Source organism: Podarcis muralis, chromosome 16 (assembly GCF_964188315.1).
Source record: "Podarcis muralis chromosome 16, rPodMur119.hap1.1, whole genome shotgun sequence".
In the NCBI taxonomy this organism is placed as follows: Eukaryota; Metazoa; Chordata; class Lepidosauria; order Squamata; family Lacertidae; genus Podarcis; species Podarcis muralis.
This window is the reverse complement of record NC_135670.1, coordinates 27,294,080-27,312,210: the sequence shown is the minus strand read 5'-3', so window position 1 is coordinate 27,312,210 and position 18,131 is coordinate 27,294,080. Positions and strand designations below refer to the sequence as shown.

Below are 18,131 nucleotides of genomic sequence, written 5' to 3'. Positions count from 1 at the left end.
TAGGGCAGGGTGGGAGGGCCAGGAGGGGAGGTTGGCAACTGGGGCTGAAGACCCTAGTATTAAGCGTCTGGGGCCAGATCTGTCAACACACACCTCGCCAGTCAGACTCTGCCCACTTCCTTGAGGAAAGGGAGGCCTTCGAGGGTCCGTTTTCTAGCCTGTAGCTGAGCACTCCATATTCCCTCCAGGCTCATGACGTATGGGGTAAAGCCATCATGGCAGGGAATGTGCAGCAGGGTCCCTTTTTCAGATGGGAGGGGAGCAGACTCAGAGGGTTCTGACACTGGAGGCCCCAATTCAGGGGTCCTTGGGGACTGGGGCAGTATCCAGCACCTCTGCTGCTGGTTCAAGTGATCTTGCCAGGCCCTGGTTGGAGTTGGGTGCCCAAGCTGCTGTTCAAGGTGGAGAGGGGGTCACAGAGGGGAGGGCTATTGATGGATACTAGGCCTGATGGCTATGTTTAGCACCCATGCTTGGAGGCAGCAAGGTTGCAGGTTCGATCCCTGTATGGGTTCAAATCCTGCTTCGGGGTTTCACATTGAGGCCACATTGAGGACCGGATGCTGAACTCTGAGTGGTCATGAAGGCTCTTCTTCTGGTCTTGTGACCAAGGCATGGCAGCACTTTCGCCCCCCATTCTGGCCAGCCACCTATGACAGTCAGAGCAAATGGGCTTTGGAGGCACCAGCCCACACTGGCTCACTTTGGAGACACAGAAGTCAACCGGTCTTCTATGGCAAGTCTTCCCACATGAGAGCATCATTGGCCAGCCACACACTGCAGAGGTTGCTATCTCTTGGACATTGGTTCTGTGCCGATGGGTTCTGTGAGGGAGGCGATGCTGTGGACGTGACAAAAATAGCCGCCAACTGCTTTTCTCACCTCACGGTGTTGGCGGCGGCCATCTTGATCCCAGAGAAACAGGGAAAGAGAAGGGGTGTATTTGCAGTCGCAGAGGTCTAAAAGCCAGGCAAGCGTGTTGAGTTTTACACGGGGGAAAGATGTCACCTGCTCCTCCTGGTAAAGGTAAAGGTACCCCTGCCCGTACGGGCCAGTCTTGACAGACTCTAGGGTTGTGCGCTCATCTCACTCAAGAGGCCGGGAGCCAGCGCTGTCCGCAGACACTTCCGGGTCACGTGGCCAGCGTGACATCGCTGCTCTGGCGAGCCAGAGCCACACACGGAAACGCCGTTTACCTTCCCGCTAGTAAGCGGTCCCTATTTATCTACTTGCACCCGGAGGTGCTTTCGAACTGCTAGGTTGGCAGGCGCTGGGACCGAGCAACGGGAGCGCACCCCGCCGCGGGGATTCGAACCGCCGACCATGCGATCGGCAAGTCCTAGGCGCTGAGGTTTTACCCACAGCGCCACCCGCGTCCCTCCTGGTAGATTCTGCAAATAAAACAGGTTTTTTAATCAAGAAGGAATGCAAGGCGCGGACAAGCAGAAATGGCCCCAGGGAGCTCACAGGCCACGTTTCCGAGGCTATTTCTCATTTTCTGTATAATTCTGACAGAGGAGAGTCCTGCTTTTGGAAATAATAATAATAATAATAATAATAATAATAATAATAATAATTAATATGATTTTATTGTTTATATGCTACCAATCTCTGGGAAGCTTGTAACAAATTAAACATAGTAAAACAGCAAACATGGGCTGCCCTTCTAAAATTCAGATAGTTAATTCCTTGACACCTGACGGGAGGGCGTTCCACAGGGCAGGCATGATTACCAAGAAATCTTGCCTCCCCTTTCCTGCCCAGGTGACCTTCACCGAACCTTTTCAATACCTGGGACCCACCTTTAACCTAAACATGTGTTTGGGGACCCAGTTCTTTATTTTTTACTGCAACATAAAGGCCATTACTTAACATCCCTAAGGCACTGTGGCATTTCTTCATTTTGCAACACCAGTTTGTGCCGCTGCTGTGACCCACCTTCCCTTAGGGTCCCAGTCTGCCGGCTGAAGGCCAGGCCTTTAAAAAGAGGACCAGAGTCCTGGCACCTGCCAAGTTTCCTTCACCAATGCCCCCCCCCAGGGCAGAAAAGAGGGACCCAGCACCTAAATACCCTTCTCTCTGCCCCCCCCCACAAAGCAGAACCAATAGGAGGCTGGAGCCAGGCCAAAGAGTGCCCCACCTGAGCCCAGGTAGCAGAACACCTGAGCCTCTCGTGATTGGCTGGCTATACCTTCCCTAGAACAGGTTGTTTACTCTGCAGGCCAATTGGAGTCTTAGGAAGATGTTTCTGTTGGGGGTGGGGCTTGAGGGTCCCTCAGACGCAACTGGAATCTCCCATCAAGTCGCCCAGCCGGCCCACCCACCACTGACATAACCCCACCATGGTGCTAGAGCTCTACCTCGATATGCTCTCCCAGCCCTGCCGGGCGGTCTACATCTTCGCCAAGAAAAACAACATCGCTTTCATGATGAAGAACATCGAGATGCTTAAAGGTAACTGGGATTTTGAGGGAGGGGGATTCCTAGTATCCCTCCCACTTTTTCCACCCCCAATTGTGACCCAGTAACACCCTTTCCCCAACAGGTTTTTCTGGAACTTCGCCTTTCCTCTGACCTCCTTTCTAGACCCACCTTGGAATAATAATAATAATAATAATAATAATAATAATAATAATAATAATAATAATAATAATAATATTTTTTATTTATTTATTTATACATACATACATGCGTACATACCCCGCCCATCTGGCTGGGTTTCCCCAGCCACTCTGGGCGGCTTCCAACAGAACACTAAAATACAATAACCTATTAAACATTAAAAGCTTCCCTAAACAGGGCTGCCTTCAGATGTCTTCTAAAAGTCTGGTACAGTGGTACCTCGGGTTACAGCCGCTTCAGGTTACAGACTCCACTAACACAGAAATAGTACCTCGGGTTAAGAACTTTGCTTCAGGATGAGAACAGAAATTGGGCGGCGGCTGCGGCGTGGGAGGCCCCATTAGCTAAAGTGGTGCCTCAGGTTAAGAACAGTTTCAGGTTAAGAACAGACCTCCAGAACAAATTAAGTTCTTAACCCAAGGTACCACTGTAGTTGTTTTTCTGTTTGACATCTGGTGGGAGGGCATTCCACAGGGTGGGTGCCACTGCTGAGAAGGCCCTCTGCCTGGTTCCCTGCACCTTCGCTTCTCACAGCGAGGGAACCGCCAGAAGGCCCTCAGCGCTGGACCTCAGTGTCCGGGCAGAACGATGGGGGTGGAGACGCTCCTTCAGGTATACTGGACCGAGGCTGTTTAGGGCTTTAAAGGTCAGCACCAACACTTTGAATTGTGCTCGGAAATGTACTGGAAGCACAGGGGTGGGGAGAGAAAGTGCCTCCCCCCCCCCCCAGTTTGCAGCTGCGGGGGATAGGAGGGCAGAAAGGATTCGACACACGCACTCAAAATCACAAGGGACACAATTGGTCTCTTCTATAGGCCACCCCTATGGAGGAGGCAGGGACGCGGGTGGCGCTGTGGGTAAAAGCCTCAGCGCCTAGGGCTTGCCGATCGGAAGGTCGGCGGTTCGAATCCCCGTGGCGGGGTGCGCTCCCGCTGCTCGGTCCCAGTGCCTGCCAACCTAGCAGTTCGAAAGCACTCCTGGGTGCAAGTACATAAATAGGGACCGCTTACCAGCGGGAAGGTAAACGGCGTTTCCGTGTGCGGCTCTGGCTTGCCAGAGCAGCTTTGTCTCGCTGGCCACGTGACCCGGAAGTGTCTCCGGACAGCGCTGGCCCACGGCCTCTTGAGTGAGATGGGCGCACAACCCTAGAGTCTGTCAAGACTGGCCCGTACGGGCAGGGGTACCTTTACCTTTATGGAGGAGGCAAAAGCTCATGCTCTGCCACGATAAATAATGGAGCCTTCCTGTGCAGAAAAAGTCTACCTTTGAGCCATTGGTTGCTAGGAGGAAACAGCAGAGGGGGTGGGTGGGCTGTCTTCATGACCTGCTTATGAGCTTCCCAAAGGGATGGAAAGGGGTGGGGTCCCATCCAGCAGGACTCTTTTTTTGGTTATTTCTTATATTCCCCCACTCAACCCTCTTGAGTGCAAAGCCTTGTCACATTTTGTAAGGGGTTGTGATGGTCTCCGATTAAGCCCTCAGCCACGGTGGGTGTCCCCTGGCTTCAGGCACCAAAGTGCTCCTTTTGAACATAACCCATCAGACCAGGCAACAGAGTTAATCAGCCAAAAGATGTAAGGCTGGAGAGGAGGAGGAGGAGGAGAAGGAAGCAAAGTGCAAAATCCTTGGCAAATTGTCAGAAGCACTGCTCTTGTAAAGTAGGGGCATCTTTCTCCAGCGGCTGGCCACAAGTCTCCCTGTCTCCCAGGGAAGAACTTGGAACCTGAACTGTGTCACCAACTGCCTGAGGATGTAAACAAATCCATTCCCATTGTAGGAGCTGCTCTGTAGCTTAAACACCTCCATGGATCTCCCAATAGATGATGTATCTGCATGGATTTTAATTGTTCACAGCTTTGGAAGCCAACCTGCATGGGGGGGGGGGAAGGGTGCAGATTTCTGCGGGGCCTCATTGAGTAATGTTTGTGCTTCTGTTTTATTCCTTTCAGGACAACAGTTTAGTGAAGATTTTAACAAGGTCAACATCTTAAGGAAAGTGCCAGTTCTGAAAGATGGAGATTTTACTTTAGAAGAGAGGTGAGAGCTGTGTGTGTGTGTGTGTGTGTGTGTGTGTGTAAAAAATTATATCCCACCCATCTGGCTGGGTTTCCCAAGACACTCTGGTCAGTTTACAGCATATTTAAAAACACAACAAAACATCAAATGTTAAAAAAAAAATTCCTATACAAGCAGCAAACCAACCAATAAATCAATAGAAACCATTAAAAATAATAATAAACAGTTTAGAGTTATGCCCAAATTAAAATAACCACCAACCCCAACTAAACATTTAACCAACACCAACCCGACAAAAACAAAACAGATACAGTGCTACCTCTGGTTACAAACGGAATCCATTCTGGATGTCCGTTCATAACCGGAAACCGCTTGTAACATAAGGTATGCTTTCACTAATGGGGCCTCCCACTGTGCGCACGCCTCTGGCGCGTGATTTCCGCTTGCATCCTGGGGCCAAGCAGTACCAGCAGCAGCTACTTCCGTGTTAGTGGAGCTTGTAATCCAGAGCATGTGCAACCAGAGGCATACACAACAAGAGGTACCACTGGATAGATAGATAGATAGATGAAAGAAAGAAAGAAAGAAAGAAAGAAAGAAAGAAAGAAAGAAAGAAAGATAGACAGACAGATAGGAAAATGAATAATTTGGACCACCTGCTGCTTCCTCCTCCTCTCCCCCCCCCCCCATCTCTGTGGGGCAATTTACACCTACCTGGCTCCGGTAATAAGGAAAGGTGCCCCTGGCAAGGATGCTTCTTCTCCAACTCTGCCTTTTGGCCCCACAGCACCGCCATCCTCCTTTACCTGAGCCGGAAGTACAACACACCCAGCCACTGGTACCCACCAGATATGAAGAAGCGGGGCCGCGTTGATGAGTTCCTGGCTTGGCAGCAAAGCACCATCCATGTCAGCTGCTCCAAGATCTTCTGGCTCAAGGTGAGGTTGTGGCTCGGTCCCTCTGCAAGGCTTGACTGGTCCCATACCCCATGGAATTTGGCACCCAGTGCAGTGTCTCTTGTTTATTTGATTGATTGATTGATTGATTGATTGATTTTATATACCACTCTATACCCGCAGCTCTCAGGGCAGCCTACAAATTTTGTGACACCAACAAACATCTAAGGGGCAAGACCCAACCGCTCAAACTGTAGGAGAGTGCCTGGTTGGGCTGTGAACGAGTCTCTGACATTTGCCTGACCAAACGAACCCATTTTGGAGGGCAGATATGCCCCCATGACAATATACTGTTGGGGCCTCGTAATGTGAAATGAAGGACATGAGGCAGGAGTTGGCAATGCAGGTGAGCTGTGCACAAGCAAGCTGCCAGCTAGCTCTGTTGAGGCTCTTTTTATTGGCACAATATGCAAAACCAGGCAGATCCATTTTGGACTGTAACCTTTACACATCTTCCAATCCCAAGACTGAGGGGTGGTACAAGGTTATTTTGGCACCTGTTTCCACCGCGTCACTTTCCCCTTGCACAATGTATAGCGAAGGAGACAAAGGTCACAGACAGGGCACGGCAGACCACTAAGAGAGCAAAATGTTAGATAGAGGGCAAGATGTTCAGACAGCTGTGGGTTTTGGGGGGGGGGAGTGTGCTCCGCACCCCAAGGTCACGCGTGCAGACAGCTGAGGCTGCCCGCGGGCAGAGGTGTGCTCCACACCCAGCGATCATTCCTACAGTAATGTTATTCTCTTGTGGTTTGTCCCCACCTCCACTATGGCTCTACTTCTGGATTTTGACCTTTGGTGCTTTTTCGTTGTGGGGCAGGTAGTGATCCCCATGTTCATAAATCAGCAACTGCCTCCTGAGAAGCTCCACGATGTCACAGAGGACCTAACCACCAACCTGCAGAAGCTGGAGGATAAGTTCCTGAGGGACCAACCCTTCCTCATTGGTACCGAGATCTCCCTGGCGGACCTGGTGGCCATCGTGGAGCTCATGCAGGTCAGCCCTGGGGAAATCAAAGGAAAAGGAGTCTTCTCCCTCCTGCTTGAGGGCTTCCTTGAAAGGGGACCTGCCTGGAGGTCTTTGGGGTGGAGATCAGAAGGAACAGTGGAGGCCTGATGACTGCATGTGCCCCCTCTCTCTCTCCAGTGCATGGGAGCCGGCTGGGAAACCTTCGAGGGCCGACCCAAGCTTCAGGAGTGGCGCAAAAGGGTTGAGGTGTTCCTGGGCAAGGAGCTATTTGCGGAAGCGCACGCACGGATCCTGAACAATCAAGAGATGAGGAACATGACCATTGACCCATCACTCAAAGTCCAACTGAAGCCCTTTCTCTTGAAGATGATGAAATAAAATGGGCACTACAAGCTCCTCCCTTCGCTTTCTGCTCTGGTATTTCTCAACTCCTGGGTTTTTCCGCTTTGCCCTGTCAGGGAGGGGGTTCCACGTTTTCTGCCACGGGGTGACTGGTTGTTATGCACATGCGAAAGAACTCACTGACACCTTTTGCAAATTAAATGTAGAAAAAAATAACCTGAAATGCTGCAAAAAAATTAATCATCCTAGAATAATAAATCAAGCAATTTTGCAAGCAGTGAATTCAAAGTACAGTGGTACCTCTGGTTACATACTTAATTCGTTCCGGAGGTCCATTCTTAACCTGAAGCACCACTATAGCTAATGGGGCCTCCCGCTGCTGCCGCACCGCTGCTGCCCGCTTTCTGTTCTCATCCTGAAGCAAAGTTCTTAGCCCGAGGTACTATTTCTAGGTTAGCAGAGTCTGTAACCTGAAGCGTATGTAACCCGAGGTACCACTGTACAAATTGTGGAATTTGGGGAGATGAGGGCAAGGAATGAAAGAGGCCTCAGTGATCTCATTATGCTTTCAGGGGACAGAGCTTGAAATGAGGACATTCCGACATCAGACGGAAAACAACCACAAAAGGCTTTTGATGTACAGCAATTTAAAGTTTCTGCTCATCAGTCCTCGGTGGATCACACTGTGTGTGTGTCTGTGCGTTGGTTCTATGCAACAAGGACCTCTGGAGGAAGATCCATCACGTCCCAATTGTAGAGTTTGCAGAAAGGCTTTCATAACTGCCTGCAAATATTTGGCTCTTTCTTGGCTGGGTACCATTGTGAGCATCTGTTAGATAGGGAGGGAGGGGAGCAGGAATGTGAGAAGAGGGTGTGGCAGATTGGTATGGGCTGGGCCCAGGTGCAGGGCACCTTTGCCAAGTCACCTGGGCTTAGTGCTTCTCACTGTAGCGTTGAGGGCTTTTTTTTGCCTTTACCTAAAGCACCCTCCGACGCGGGTGGCGCTGTGGGTAAAAGCCTCAGCGCCTAGGGCTTGCCGATCGAAAGGTCGGCAGTTCGAATCCCCGCGGCGGGGTGCGCTCCTGTTGCTCAGTCCCAGCACCTGCCAAACTAGCAGTTCGAAAGCACCCCTGGGTGCAAGTAGATAAATAGGGACCGCTTTCTAGCGGGAAGGTAAATGGTGTTTCCGTTCGCCAGAGTAGCTTCATCATGCTGGCCACGTGACCCGGAAGTGTCTGCGGACAGCGCTGGCCCCCGGCCTCTTGAGTGAGATGGGCGCACAACCCCAGAGTCTGGCAAGACTGGCCCATACGGGCAGGGGTACCTTTACCTTTTACCTTAGAGCATCCTCCCCATAACCACTGAGGCATGTGTCTGCCTCATCCTCATTTTAAAGGGGAACTGAAGCCAACATAAAGTGACCACCTCGGATAAAATGATCCCCATGTAAGTCCCCGATGGAGTTTGCCCTTTTCTTTCATCAATGCCGTTTCAAACAGAAAACCAAGAAGGGCAGGTGGGGAGACTGCTTTTTGGTTCCTGGCTGATACCTGGAAATTTGCTCAACGGCAACTAATGTTTCTAGATGACCCCTTTGGGGAAGGAGCAAGGATTGGCAGGCCAAGTCCCTGCCCCTCTCAGATTGGCTGGTTGTCCCCAGAGCCATTTCCCACCCATCTATCTCTACCTGTGTGAAGCAGCTCAAAGAACGAGCGAGCGAGCAAGGGGCTCTTTGCCAGCACACGCAGACCCCTAGAGCTGTGGGTCTCTTTCCCTGCTTCCTGATCTGTCAACAGAAGAGCCACAGCTGAGTGGTAGGGCGGCTGCTTTGCATGCAGAAGGTGCCAGATTCAGTCCCCCAACGGCATCTCCAGGTAGGGCAGGGAATGTTCCCTAGAGAGCCACGGCTGCCAGTCAGTGCAGACAATACTGAGCTACATGGTCATGCTTTGTATGTTCCATCCCACATGTTCAAAACCTCGCTCTGAAGCGCAGAATCACACCCTCCAGCCAGTGGTGGACTTTGGGCTTTAACATTTCAGCCGTGTGCAATGCCAAAATTTGGCTCAGCACCCAATGCAGGCAAACCGGTCGCACTCCCCTAAATCTGCCTCTGTTCCAGCTATGGGAACATAAAACTCCAGTCAGTGGCATTGGAAGAGTCCGCTGTGCTTTGCAGGGCTCAGCCAGGGGCTTTTTGGGTCAGGAGTCTGCAATACTTCCAGTTGCCCCCTTTTTCAGGAAGCTGTTGCATTGTGGGTCTTTCTAGAGTTTCCTGCAGTAGGTGAGGTGGTTTTCGAGGATGCTTAAAAGCTGTGTACTCCCAGCTACATTCAGGCTTTTTTCTTTTTAAACCTTGGTAAAGCAGCCAAAGGGACACGGGTGGCACTGTGGCTTAAACCACAGAGCCTAGGATTTGCCGATCAGAAGGTCGGCGGTTCGAATCCCTGCGACGGGGTGAGCTCCCGTTGCTCGGTCCCTGCTCCTGCCAACCTAGCAGTTCAAAAGCACGTCAAAGTGCAAGTAGATAAATAGGTACCACTCCGGCGGGAATGTAAACGGCGTTTCCGTGCGCTGCTCTGATTCGCCAGAAGCGGCTTAGTCATGCTGGCCACATGACCTGGAAGCTGTCTGCGGACAAACGCCGGCTCCCTTGGCCAATAAAGTGAGATGAGCGCCGCAACCCCAGAGTCGGTCACGACTGGACTTAATGGTCAGGGGTCCCTTTACCTTTTTTTAAGCAGCCAAACACTTTGCGGGGATGGAGGATTCGTGCATAATGCTGTGCACAGGAGAGACCTTGACCAGCTCTACCAAGTGGACAGTTTACTTTTTAAAGAATAGGTAAGCAGTAAAAGGATGAGCATAAAAATAACCTTGAGGTTTCATTGCCCTTTTGGAAGGGGAGGGGGAGAGGAAACCCTGGATCAGAGGCAAAGCTGCAGCGACTGTTTTGGCTTCTCTCCAATTATGATTCCTGCCTCTGGCACCTACCTGCCAGCAAAGTGCTTTACAACAACCCTTCTGACCCTCGTGATAATAACTCTGGGGCTTTGGCCTTATATTCCCTGCAGTCATGGCTGAGCGGAAGGCCGAGTCTCATCTTCAAGAAACAAGCACTGGAAGGGAACACATGTGTTTTTTAATTGTTCATGGGATGCGACTCAATGGCTTTTCGAGAAAACAAAGACACGTAAAAGAGAACTCCCACTGAGGCAGAGGGAGCTCAGGCAAAATGAAGGGTGGTGGGACAGCAAAAGACCTTTTCGAGAAGTGGGTCTGAAGAGAAAATGAGTAACTCCCCTTCCCCCAAGAGAGGGGTCCCCGGAGCTGGTGGGGATGTTGGCACTGGTCTTCGGGGGTCTTTGGCCAACTCACAAGAAAGTCATGACCGTCCCATTCTTGCCAATCTGCCAGGGTTCCAGCGGGTAAAATCGGATGTTGATCCTGTGGGGGTGGGAGAAGATATGGAAAGTCATGGCAGGCAGTGAAGAAAGGAACCCAAGGTTGTGTACGGCAGTGGCAGCCCCTGCCACAGAAAGTGCCATCCAATCCTTTCCCTGCCTTGTACTCTGCACCCTTTGCCCAGGAAGAGGGCACCACTGGGGCTGGTTTTCTTCCTGAATGCTTGGGGAGCAGCAGGTGCCAACTTGAATAAAATACGAGGGGGGGGGGCTTAAGCCCTGCATAATTGATCACATAGTGTGGTGAACACCCCCCATTTGAATGGCAATGCCCATCTACTGGGGGGGCAGCCCCCTAATAATAATAATAATAATAATAATAATAATAATAATAATTTATTTATACCCCGCCCATCTGGCTGGGCTTCCCCAGCCACTCTGGGCGGCTTCCAGCAAAATATTAAAATACAGTAATGCATCAAACATTAAAAGCTTCCCTAAACAGGGCTGCCTTCAGATGTCTTCTAAAAGTCTGGTAGTAGTTGTTCTCTTTGACATCTGGTGGGAGGGCATTCCACAGAGCGGGTGCCACTACCGAGAAGGCCCTCTGCCCGGTTCCCTCAAATATCTTATTGGGGGCCCCAAACCTATTCCATGGGTATAGCCAGGATTTTTTTTGGAGGGGAGAACTCTGTTAAGGGAGCAGAACCGACACAATTGATCCGTTAGTTAAGTATTCCTACTGTTTTACTTGATCTAGGGGGGGGAAACTGCCCCATCCCCAAGCTACACCCATGGACCCCTCGGCCCCTAGGAGTTTGCTCCTATGGAGGAGGAGGCAGTCACAGCGTGTCAAAAGGTGCTGAGGCGGGGTTGGGAGCAGTTTCTTCTAGCCGACTATAACCTTCCTCCCGCGATCGAGGAAAGGCGGCGAGGAGGGAGGAGGAGTGGGCGCGCTCTGGAAGCTGGAGGTCACCCAAGGAGAGCGCGCTGGCAGCGCCCAGGATTGTCAGGAGATCCCTCGCCTTCCAGGCCTCCTTGCCTACCCGGGGCTCGATCCTCCCTCCCTCGGCCCAGACTCGCCTGTCGGGGCCGAGGCCCAGCTCCTTGGTGAGGAAGTCGAAGAGGCGGGCGCTGTGCCCCTTGTTCTGCTCGGCCGTGCCCACCACGCCGATGGAGGAGACGACCAGCTGGGCGCATGGAGCCGCAGACCCCGACAGCACCATCGCCGCGTCGCTGCGCACCGTCACGTTCACCCGCTGAGACCCAGAGGAGGGGAAAAGGACAATGAGTTTCTACCGGGCCGGTAGGACCCGGGATCCCGATCCCTGCGCCCCCGGGGTGGCCGGCAGCGCCCCCTCACCTCCTGGGGCTTGTCCAGGATGGTGGCCACGGCGGCGCACAGCTTGGCCGGCAGATCGCGGGGCAGTTGCGCCGCCGGGAGGCTCGTCTCCAGCTCCACGAAAGGCATCGCGGCTCAAGAGAGGCGGCGATGCGGGTACCGGGTCCCTTTGCGCGGCCGCCGCTGCCTCCTCCTCCTCCTGACTTCGGCATTGGCTAAGCCGGGAGACTCGCCCCCTCCGGACCGGCCCCCTTCGAGGCGGGGTCGCGGCTCCCGGCGCTGGGAGGAGCCGATCGGCTGCGGGACACGGCGGGCAGAGTCCCGTTTTCTCCTCCCCTCCCCGGAGACGGTTTCCTTAAGGGCTGGCAAGCAGCAACCCTGTCGGGGTTCCCTCAGAGGGCGAGCTCCGGATGCTGCCAGTCCGTGCAGGCAGCACGGAGCCCGGTAGAGCCCCGGAGTATGATTCCCGTGCTCCGATCCCGCCTTTGGCCTCAGCAAGAGGGCAGATCCGAGGCGGGAGAAGCCGGGGCCGCGGTCCTTTGCTGGGGTCTGGCGCTTCTCGGGTAGGGAAGCAGCAGCAGCAGGCGGGCCTTGCTCCGACTGGGCTGCGGAGATGATAATAATAATAATAATAATAATAATAATAATAATAATAATAATAATAATAATAATAATAATAATAATAATAATAATAATAATACCCGCCCTCCCCGGCCAGAGCCGGGCTCAGGGCAGCTAACACCAGTAAAATTACAGTAAAAACATAATAGGGGGGAAAAACTCCAATTTAAAATACAGGTTAAAATGCAATTTAAAATGCAGCCTCATTTTAAAAGCAGCTTTGCACGGCTTGGGGAACAGCTGCAAACGGGGCAGCGCCCCAAATCTCCTTTGGGGGCTCAATAATGCAGGGATATGCAGGTGTCCCATACGGGAATTGAACCTGCAACGAGCCCCTTTCTGGAAATGCACAAGGGGTAGCCGCTAGCATCCCGCCTCCGGCAGCATCTCCAAGGAGGGCTGTCAATGTCTCCATGCTGAGACACTCCGCTGCCACGAGCCTCGTCGTCTCACGGCGGAACAGCCCCTCTCTTTTTTTATTGGGTCTAGGGCGGCCTTTTTGGCGGGAAAACACACAGCGCATCCTCGGTGGAGACCACGCCCTCTTTTCGCCCCCTCCCCTCGAGGCCACCCCCCCCTTCCCCACCCCCACACAGCATCCCGCTTTCTTATTGGGCGGCCGCCGCGGACCAATAAGGAGCCGCTTTGCTTGCGGCGGCGGCGGCTCCTCCTCCCGGCTCTGCTCGGCGCCCTGACAGGCGGGAGTCCAGCCGGTACAGCCTGCGCTGACCTGACGCGTCCGGCCCGCCGCACCTGCTGGGTTTCCGCCTGTCCTCGAGCTCGCGTGGGCGGCACCGGTGGGCGGCAATACGGGCCCTTCTTCCGTCCCTCAGGTGCTGAGCCGCCCCGCCTGGCTGTCAGTCAGGCCTCGCACCCGCCCCGGAAGTGGGTGGCGGGGTACGCTGGAGCCCGGTGGCAGACACCGCCAGGGCGTTGTGTCAGCCGAAGGCTCAGTAAGCCTTCGCCTTCTCCCGCTTCCTGTCTTAAAAGGCCATGAAGCGCCCCTCCCCCTCCCCTTCCCGTCAATATTTCATTGGTAAGCTTCTCAGCGGCAGAGCTCTTGGCTTTGCAGTGCTCAGCACCTCAAGCCTGCAGGTGCTGGGCCCCAGCCTTCTCTGCGAGCCTGGACAGCTGTTGCCAGTCAGAGCAGCCAGCGGATGGGCAAGGAGGCTGGTATCTTTCTCTGTTCCTGCCGGTGCTGCTGCCCTCCCTCTTGAGCTCTGGTTCTGCTGCAAAGGCCTGCTGGCCTGACCCATGCTCTGCACTCTGCAAGCCTGGACAGCTGTTGCCAGTCAGAGCAGCCAGCGGATGGGCAAGGAGGCTGGTATCTTTCTCAGTTCCTGCCGGTGCTGCTGCCCTCCCTCTTGAGCTCTGGTTCTGCTGCAAAGGCCTGCTGGCATATCCCATGCTCCGCAGCCCTGGGCAGCATGGATGAAAGGCTTGCACGCAGAAGGGACTGGCACTCAGGTCTTTGGTATCCCTAGTTGGGGGTGGGAGAGACTCCCTGCTTCAAATCCTGGAGAGCAGCTGCCCCTTCAGTGCTGTGCTGGGTGGACATGGTTCTCTGATTTGCTGTAACGGACAGCCTCTGTTGTCTTGTTGTTTGCTTGGGTGACATTATATTGATGGTGGTATATAAAAGCATTGGTTTGGGCCTTTTGTTCATATACGTATGATGCCCAAAGGATTGTGCTTCCTCTGTGTAAGTGGACACTCTTCCTAAATCAATTTTTGAGATGGGAAGGGAGCTCAGTTTGTTTTGGGAGTATCTGTAGATGCACCAGCTTGGTGCCATCTCTTCTGGCTTCACAAGCTCGCTCTGGGTTTCCACATGTCGTTTACTTCCCATAACAGGAGCTTGAGAAATCTCTTGCATTTCTCAACTAATAGACATCTATTAGTTTGGGATGTCTCAGGGTTTCTTTTAAATCCAACTGGAAGTAATATTTCAGTGTTTCAGCGAGCATTTGCCCTTCTGTGGCAATGTGCTCTGTTGCAGGGCAGACGATTCTAGTTTGATCAATAAATTATGTGGGTTTTGCTCCTTAGATTCATGAGTGAACTGAACCAACAGAGGTGGCGAATGGCAACACTGAGTCTTCAAAGATGGTAAAGTAGCCATTGACTCCTTTATTTAGAAAAAGTTGTGGTGGCAGGTCTCAGTGAAAGCTGGATACTGCTTCCCCATAGATACATCTGGCTTGCTCTTCTATTTGTGTGGGAACTCCACTTCTCTTTCCCCTTTGTATTCTAATCTGGTGTTGGTGCATGCTATTAGACTGTTACTTATTAACTCTTCATAGAGAAGTTAATAACTGTAATCCAAATGGCTTCACTATTCCCTGGCAAAGTGGCTGTATCTTCCCTCTGGCTCTCTTCCTTCAACAATGGTTACTGATGTCCCATATCCCCCCCCCCCTATTTGTTAATGGGTGTTTTGAGGGAGAAACTGTTGAAATTCTGATAGTACGTTAGAGACCACCCATTGCAATGGATTTATCAGCAGCACACACTACTGCTTTTTTGTCCCACTTCTAGATCAGGATTGCAGCATTGAATGCCAGTTCCACTGTTGAAGATGACCATGAAGGGACCTTTAAAAGCCACAAAACACAGACAAAGGAGGCACAAGTAAGCAAAGTTCTGCTGTAAGCCCTGAACTGGTGTTTTCTTCTGCTCTGAGCAAAGTCAGTTAATTAGAATGTCAATTTTGATCTCTAGGAAGCAGAAGCATTTGCCTTGTACCATAAAGCTTTGGACCTTCAGAAACATGACCTCTTTGAAGAATCTGCCAAAGCTTACCATGAACTGCTTGAAACTCGCCTCCTGCGAGAGGTCAGTGAAATGGGATCAATGTGGGTAATGCTTTCCTCCTACTAGGTGGTGTGGGGTGTGTGGTCCGCTCTCTCTGCTACAAGCACTCACCTTGTGGAGACCTACAGCAATCTCAGGCTCAACCATGAGAAGGTCTTTTGTTGAGCTGAGGCTCGGGAGTTTGATGGCCCCAAGTTTGCCAGGTTGTGAGCCACCAATAACATACCAGTGGGAGGAAGCTCCTGAGTGGGGGCAAATGTCAGAGTATCTCTTTGTGAAATATACGCTGAATCATGTCCAGCATTTTTAAGCTCAGTGGGCATCAGAATTATTCAATAACCTGATGAGCATTTGAATGCTCATCATAGGTCAGTAGTGTGATGATCCACTCTTCCAAACCTTCATTTTTTTGTAAGAATTTAGACTTTAGATGCTGTTTCACTAAAATGCTGCTTGTTTTCAACAATCTCCACTGATTGTTGGGGGCTCTCCAGGGTCTTTCCCTGTTAGCTGCTACTTGAGATCCCTGTTTCACTGAAGATGGCGCCTTGTGTCTTCTGCGTGCAGAGCATCTGCTCTTCTGCATGAAGATTTGAGTGGTTGGATAATAGATATCCATTTCTAGAGGTGGTTAAGCGGCTCGCTGGGCCTTCAATCCTCTGGAGTTTCTTAATAAGCAGAGAGAGGGCAACCCCCCCCCCCCCCCAGTATTTGTTGTAGTGGGTCTGTGGGGTATTTGATACTGATTGTATTTTACAACAGTGTCTGCTTTGCTTTTTGAAGTCCCTCGGGTGCTCTGGAATGATGCACGCTGGCGCCTGGCGGGTTTGTAATCATTCTGTGTTATTAATGAAGGTTTTTATCTCAAACTGCATCTCTCGTCTACAATTTTCAGGCAATTCCATCTGGTGATGAGAGGGAGGGCTTAAAGCACCCGGGCTTGATGCTAAAGTATTCTACTTACAAAAACTTAGCTCAGCTCGCAGCACAGCGCGATGACTTTGAGACGGCCATGGAGTTCTACTTGGAGGTACAGGCATCTCTCCTTCACACTCACCAGGGCCAGAGTTTCTGCCTCACATGCATTTAATGCTGCAGCAGAGAGGATCCTGGGGCGCTAAGCCGCAACACTCAGCCACGAGGAAGGCCGAGGCTTGGTGGGCCGGATCCAGGATTCACCACTCTTACACTAGAGCCTTGTAACCCCAAACTGTTAGTGCAACTTCCAGGTTCCATTGTGGGTACAATTTACACTTGTGTGTGTATGTAAAAGTGTATTGTTATATACAGTGGTGCCCCGCAAGACGAACGCCTCGCAAGACGGAAAACCCACTAGACGAAAGGGTTTTCCGTTTTGGAGGCGCTTCGCAAAACGAATTTCCCTATGGGGTTGCTTCACAAGACGAAAAAATCTTGCGAGTCCCCGCGGGTTTTTTTCGCTCCCCCCCCCCCTTTTCCTAAGGCGCTAAGCCGCTTATCAGCTGTTCCGCTGATAAGCCGCTTAACAGCTGATCGCTGAAAGCCGCTAGACCGCTGTAGCGCTAATCCGCTAAGCTGTCAATGGGCTTGCTTCGCAAGACGAAAAAACCGCTAGACGAAGAGAATTGTGGAACGTATTCTTTTCGTCTTGCGAGGCACCACTGTACTGTGTTTTCCAGGCTGTAATGCTAGACTCGACAGACGTCAACCTGTGGTATAAGATTGGGCATGTGGCACTCAGACTGATGCGCCTGCCTCTGGCACGCCATGCCTTTGAAGAAGGACTCACCTGTAATCCAGACCACTGGCCTTGTTTAGATAACCTTATTACAGTTCTCTACACACTCAGTGACTACACAAGTAAGTTGTATTCATTTTGTTTTATTTTTCCAAATAAAGCTCATTACATCTGTTGGTACAGGCAGCTGCTGGAGTTACTGTTTTGGATTGCTTGGGTTGGTGTTGCTCACTTTTGGGGTGTTGGGAGGGTGAAAATAGCCTGATAGCAAACTCTTTTGTTTTGAGATAAGCTGTTGGTAGTTTAGTCTTTTCCTATTGAGGGCTAGAGGGTGGGTATTGTTCATTACTGTTTATATGTATATTTTTTAAAAAAAATCTATAATCTCTGTTTTAAAAAAAGACTATACAGTAAATCAGTTTACAAATCAAAACATGCATTATATAAAAAGATGTGAACACAAGATCAAACCACAGTTCTTAAAACAATAGTCGGACAATAACAGTGTTAACATAGCAAGCCAAAAGAATAATAATTAACCAGTAAGGGAAAATGATTCCTTGCATGTTGGTGATAAAGGGAATGGCATCAACACCATAAGGTGAGAAGCCCTCTAAAAAGCCCTTCTTTAACTAAAAACACAAAGTGCTTTAGTTCAACACTTTGGGCTACTGGAAAAACCTTTGAGGTATTTATACAGCATGTGAAATGAAATGATATATTCCTTAGTTCTGTTTACAGACATGCCAAATTGGATCTTAGCATATCCCACCCGCTCCAGGAAGGCTACATCACTGTATACTATCAGAATGCTCCTTTGGGATGCACGTGACTTTCCGATATGGAAAAAGAGTTTAGGATGAATTTAAATTGAGGCTTTTGTTCCTCCCCTCAGCCTGCTTGTATTTCATCTGCAAAGCTCTGGAGAGGGATTGCCTGTACAGCAAAGGGCTGGTCATCAAGGAGAAGATCTTTGAGGAGCAGCCATGCCTCAGGAAGGACTCCTTGAGGATGTTCCTCAAAGGGTGAGTTTCTTCCAGAATTGAAGGTAAAGAATATTGATGTTCCTGTCTCGCATCGGAAGGAATAGTGGCAGAAGCTTCCATTTCAAAGTGAGGACATGCAGCCTCTTTGCCAGTTCCCAGAGGTTTGTTCTGTCCCCTGTTTGTGACCTAAAGCTGCTTCTCCCATATTGGAAAGGCAGAGAGTGCCACAACAAACCCACCGTTTTGTAGGCATCATGCTGTTGACATGCAGCTTCCAGAGTTGCTGTTGAACGGGTGTCCAAGTAATTAAGCTATTTTACTTTCAGCAGGGTAATTTAAAT

General features: G+C 51.1%; 3 protein-coding genes across 7 annotated transcripts in view; 2 read left to right on the top strand and 1 right to left on the bottom strand.

The window, feature by feature from the left end:
* The first annotated feature begins 1,293 nt into the window (after positions 1–1,293).
* Positions 1,294–6,961, top strand: LOC114586778 (glutathione S-transferase theta-1-like). The gene is made up of 5 exons (XM_028710581.2): positions 1,294–2,454; positions 4,572–4,659; positions 5,426–5,576; positions 6,415–6,591; positions 6,742–6,961. Exons 1-5 carry the CDS (start codon positions 2,343–2,345, stop codon positions 6,940–6,942), a joined length of 729 nt encoding a protein of 242 aa, XP_028566414.1. The 5' UTR covers positions 1,294–2,342; the 3' UTR covers positions 6,943–6,961.
* A 3,068-nt stretch (positions 6,962–10,029) lies between these two features.
* Positions 10,030–11,879, bottom strand: LOC114586956 (D-dopachrome decarboxylase). The gene is made up of 3 exons (XM_028710835.2): positions 11,674–11,879; positions 11,394–11,569; positions 10,030–10,353 (listed from the first exon to the last, which is right to left on the bottom strand). Exons 1-3 carry the CDS (start codon positions 11,779–11,781, stop codon positions 10,281–10,283), a joined length of 357 nt encoding a protein of 118 aa, XP_028566668.1. The 5' UTR covers positions 11,782–11,879; the 3' UTR covers positions 10,030–10,280.
* Positions 11,880–12,913: 1,034 nt separating this feature from the next.
* The window catches only part of CABIN1 (calcineurin binding protein 1), a 57,447-nt gene continuing 52,229 nt past the window's right edge, over positions 12,914–18,131 (top strand). For 4 of the 5 annotated variants that reach the window (XM_028710834.2, XM_028710832.2, XM_028710833.2 and 1 more), the window contains exons 1-7: positions 12,914–13,106; positions 14,323–14,382; positions 14,812–14,904; positions 14,995–15,108; positions 15,983–16,117; positions 16,746–16,926; positions 17,700–17,829. In XM_028710834.2, the coding sequence (XP_028566667.2) occupies positions 14,380–14,382; positions 14,812–14,904; positions 14,995–15,108; positions 15,983–16,117; positions 16,746–16,926; positions 17,700–17,829 (656 nt within the window). In that variant the 5' untranslated portion in view covers positions 12,914–13,106; positions 14,323–14,379. Of the gene's footprint in view, positions 13,107–13,164; positions 13,310–14,322; positions 14,383–14,811; positions 14,905–14,994; positions 15,109–15,982; positions 16,118–16,745; positions 16,927–17,699; positions 17,830–18,131 lie in introns of those variants that run through there. The other variant, XM_077920117.1, reaches the window with a different exon arrangement.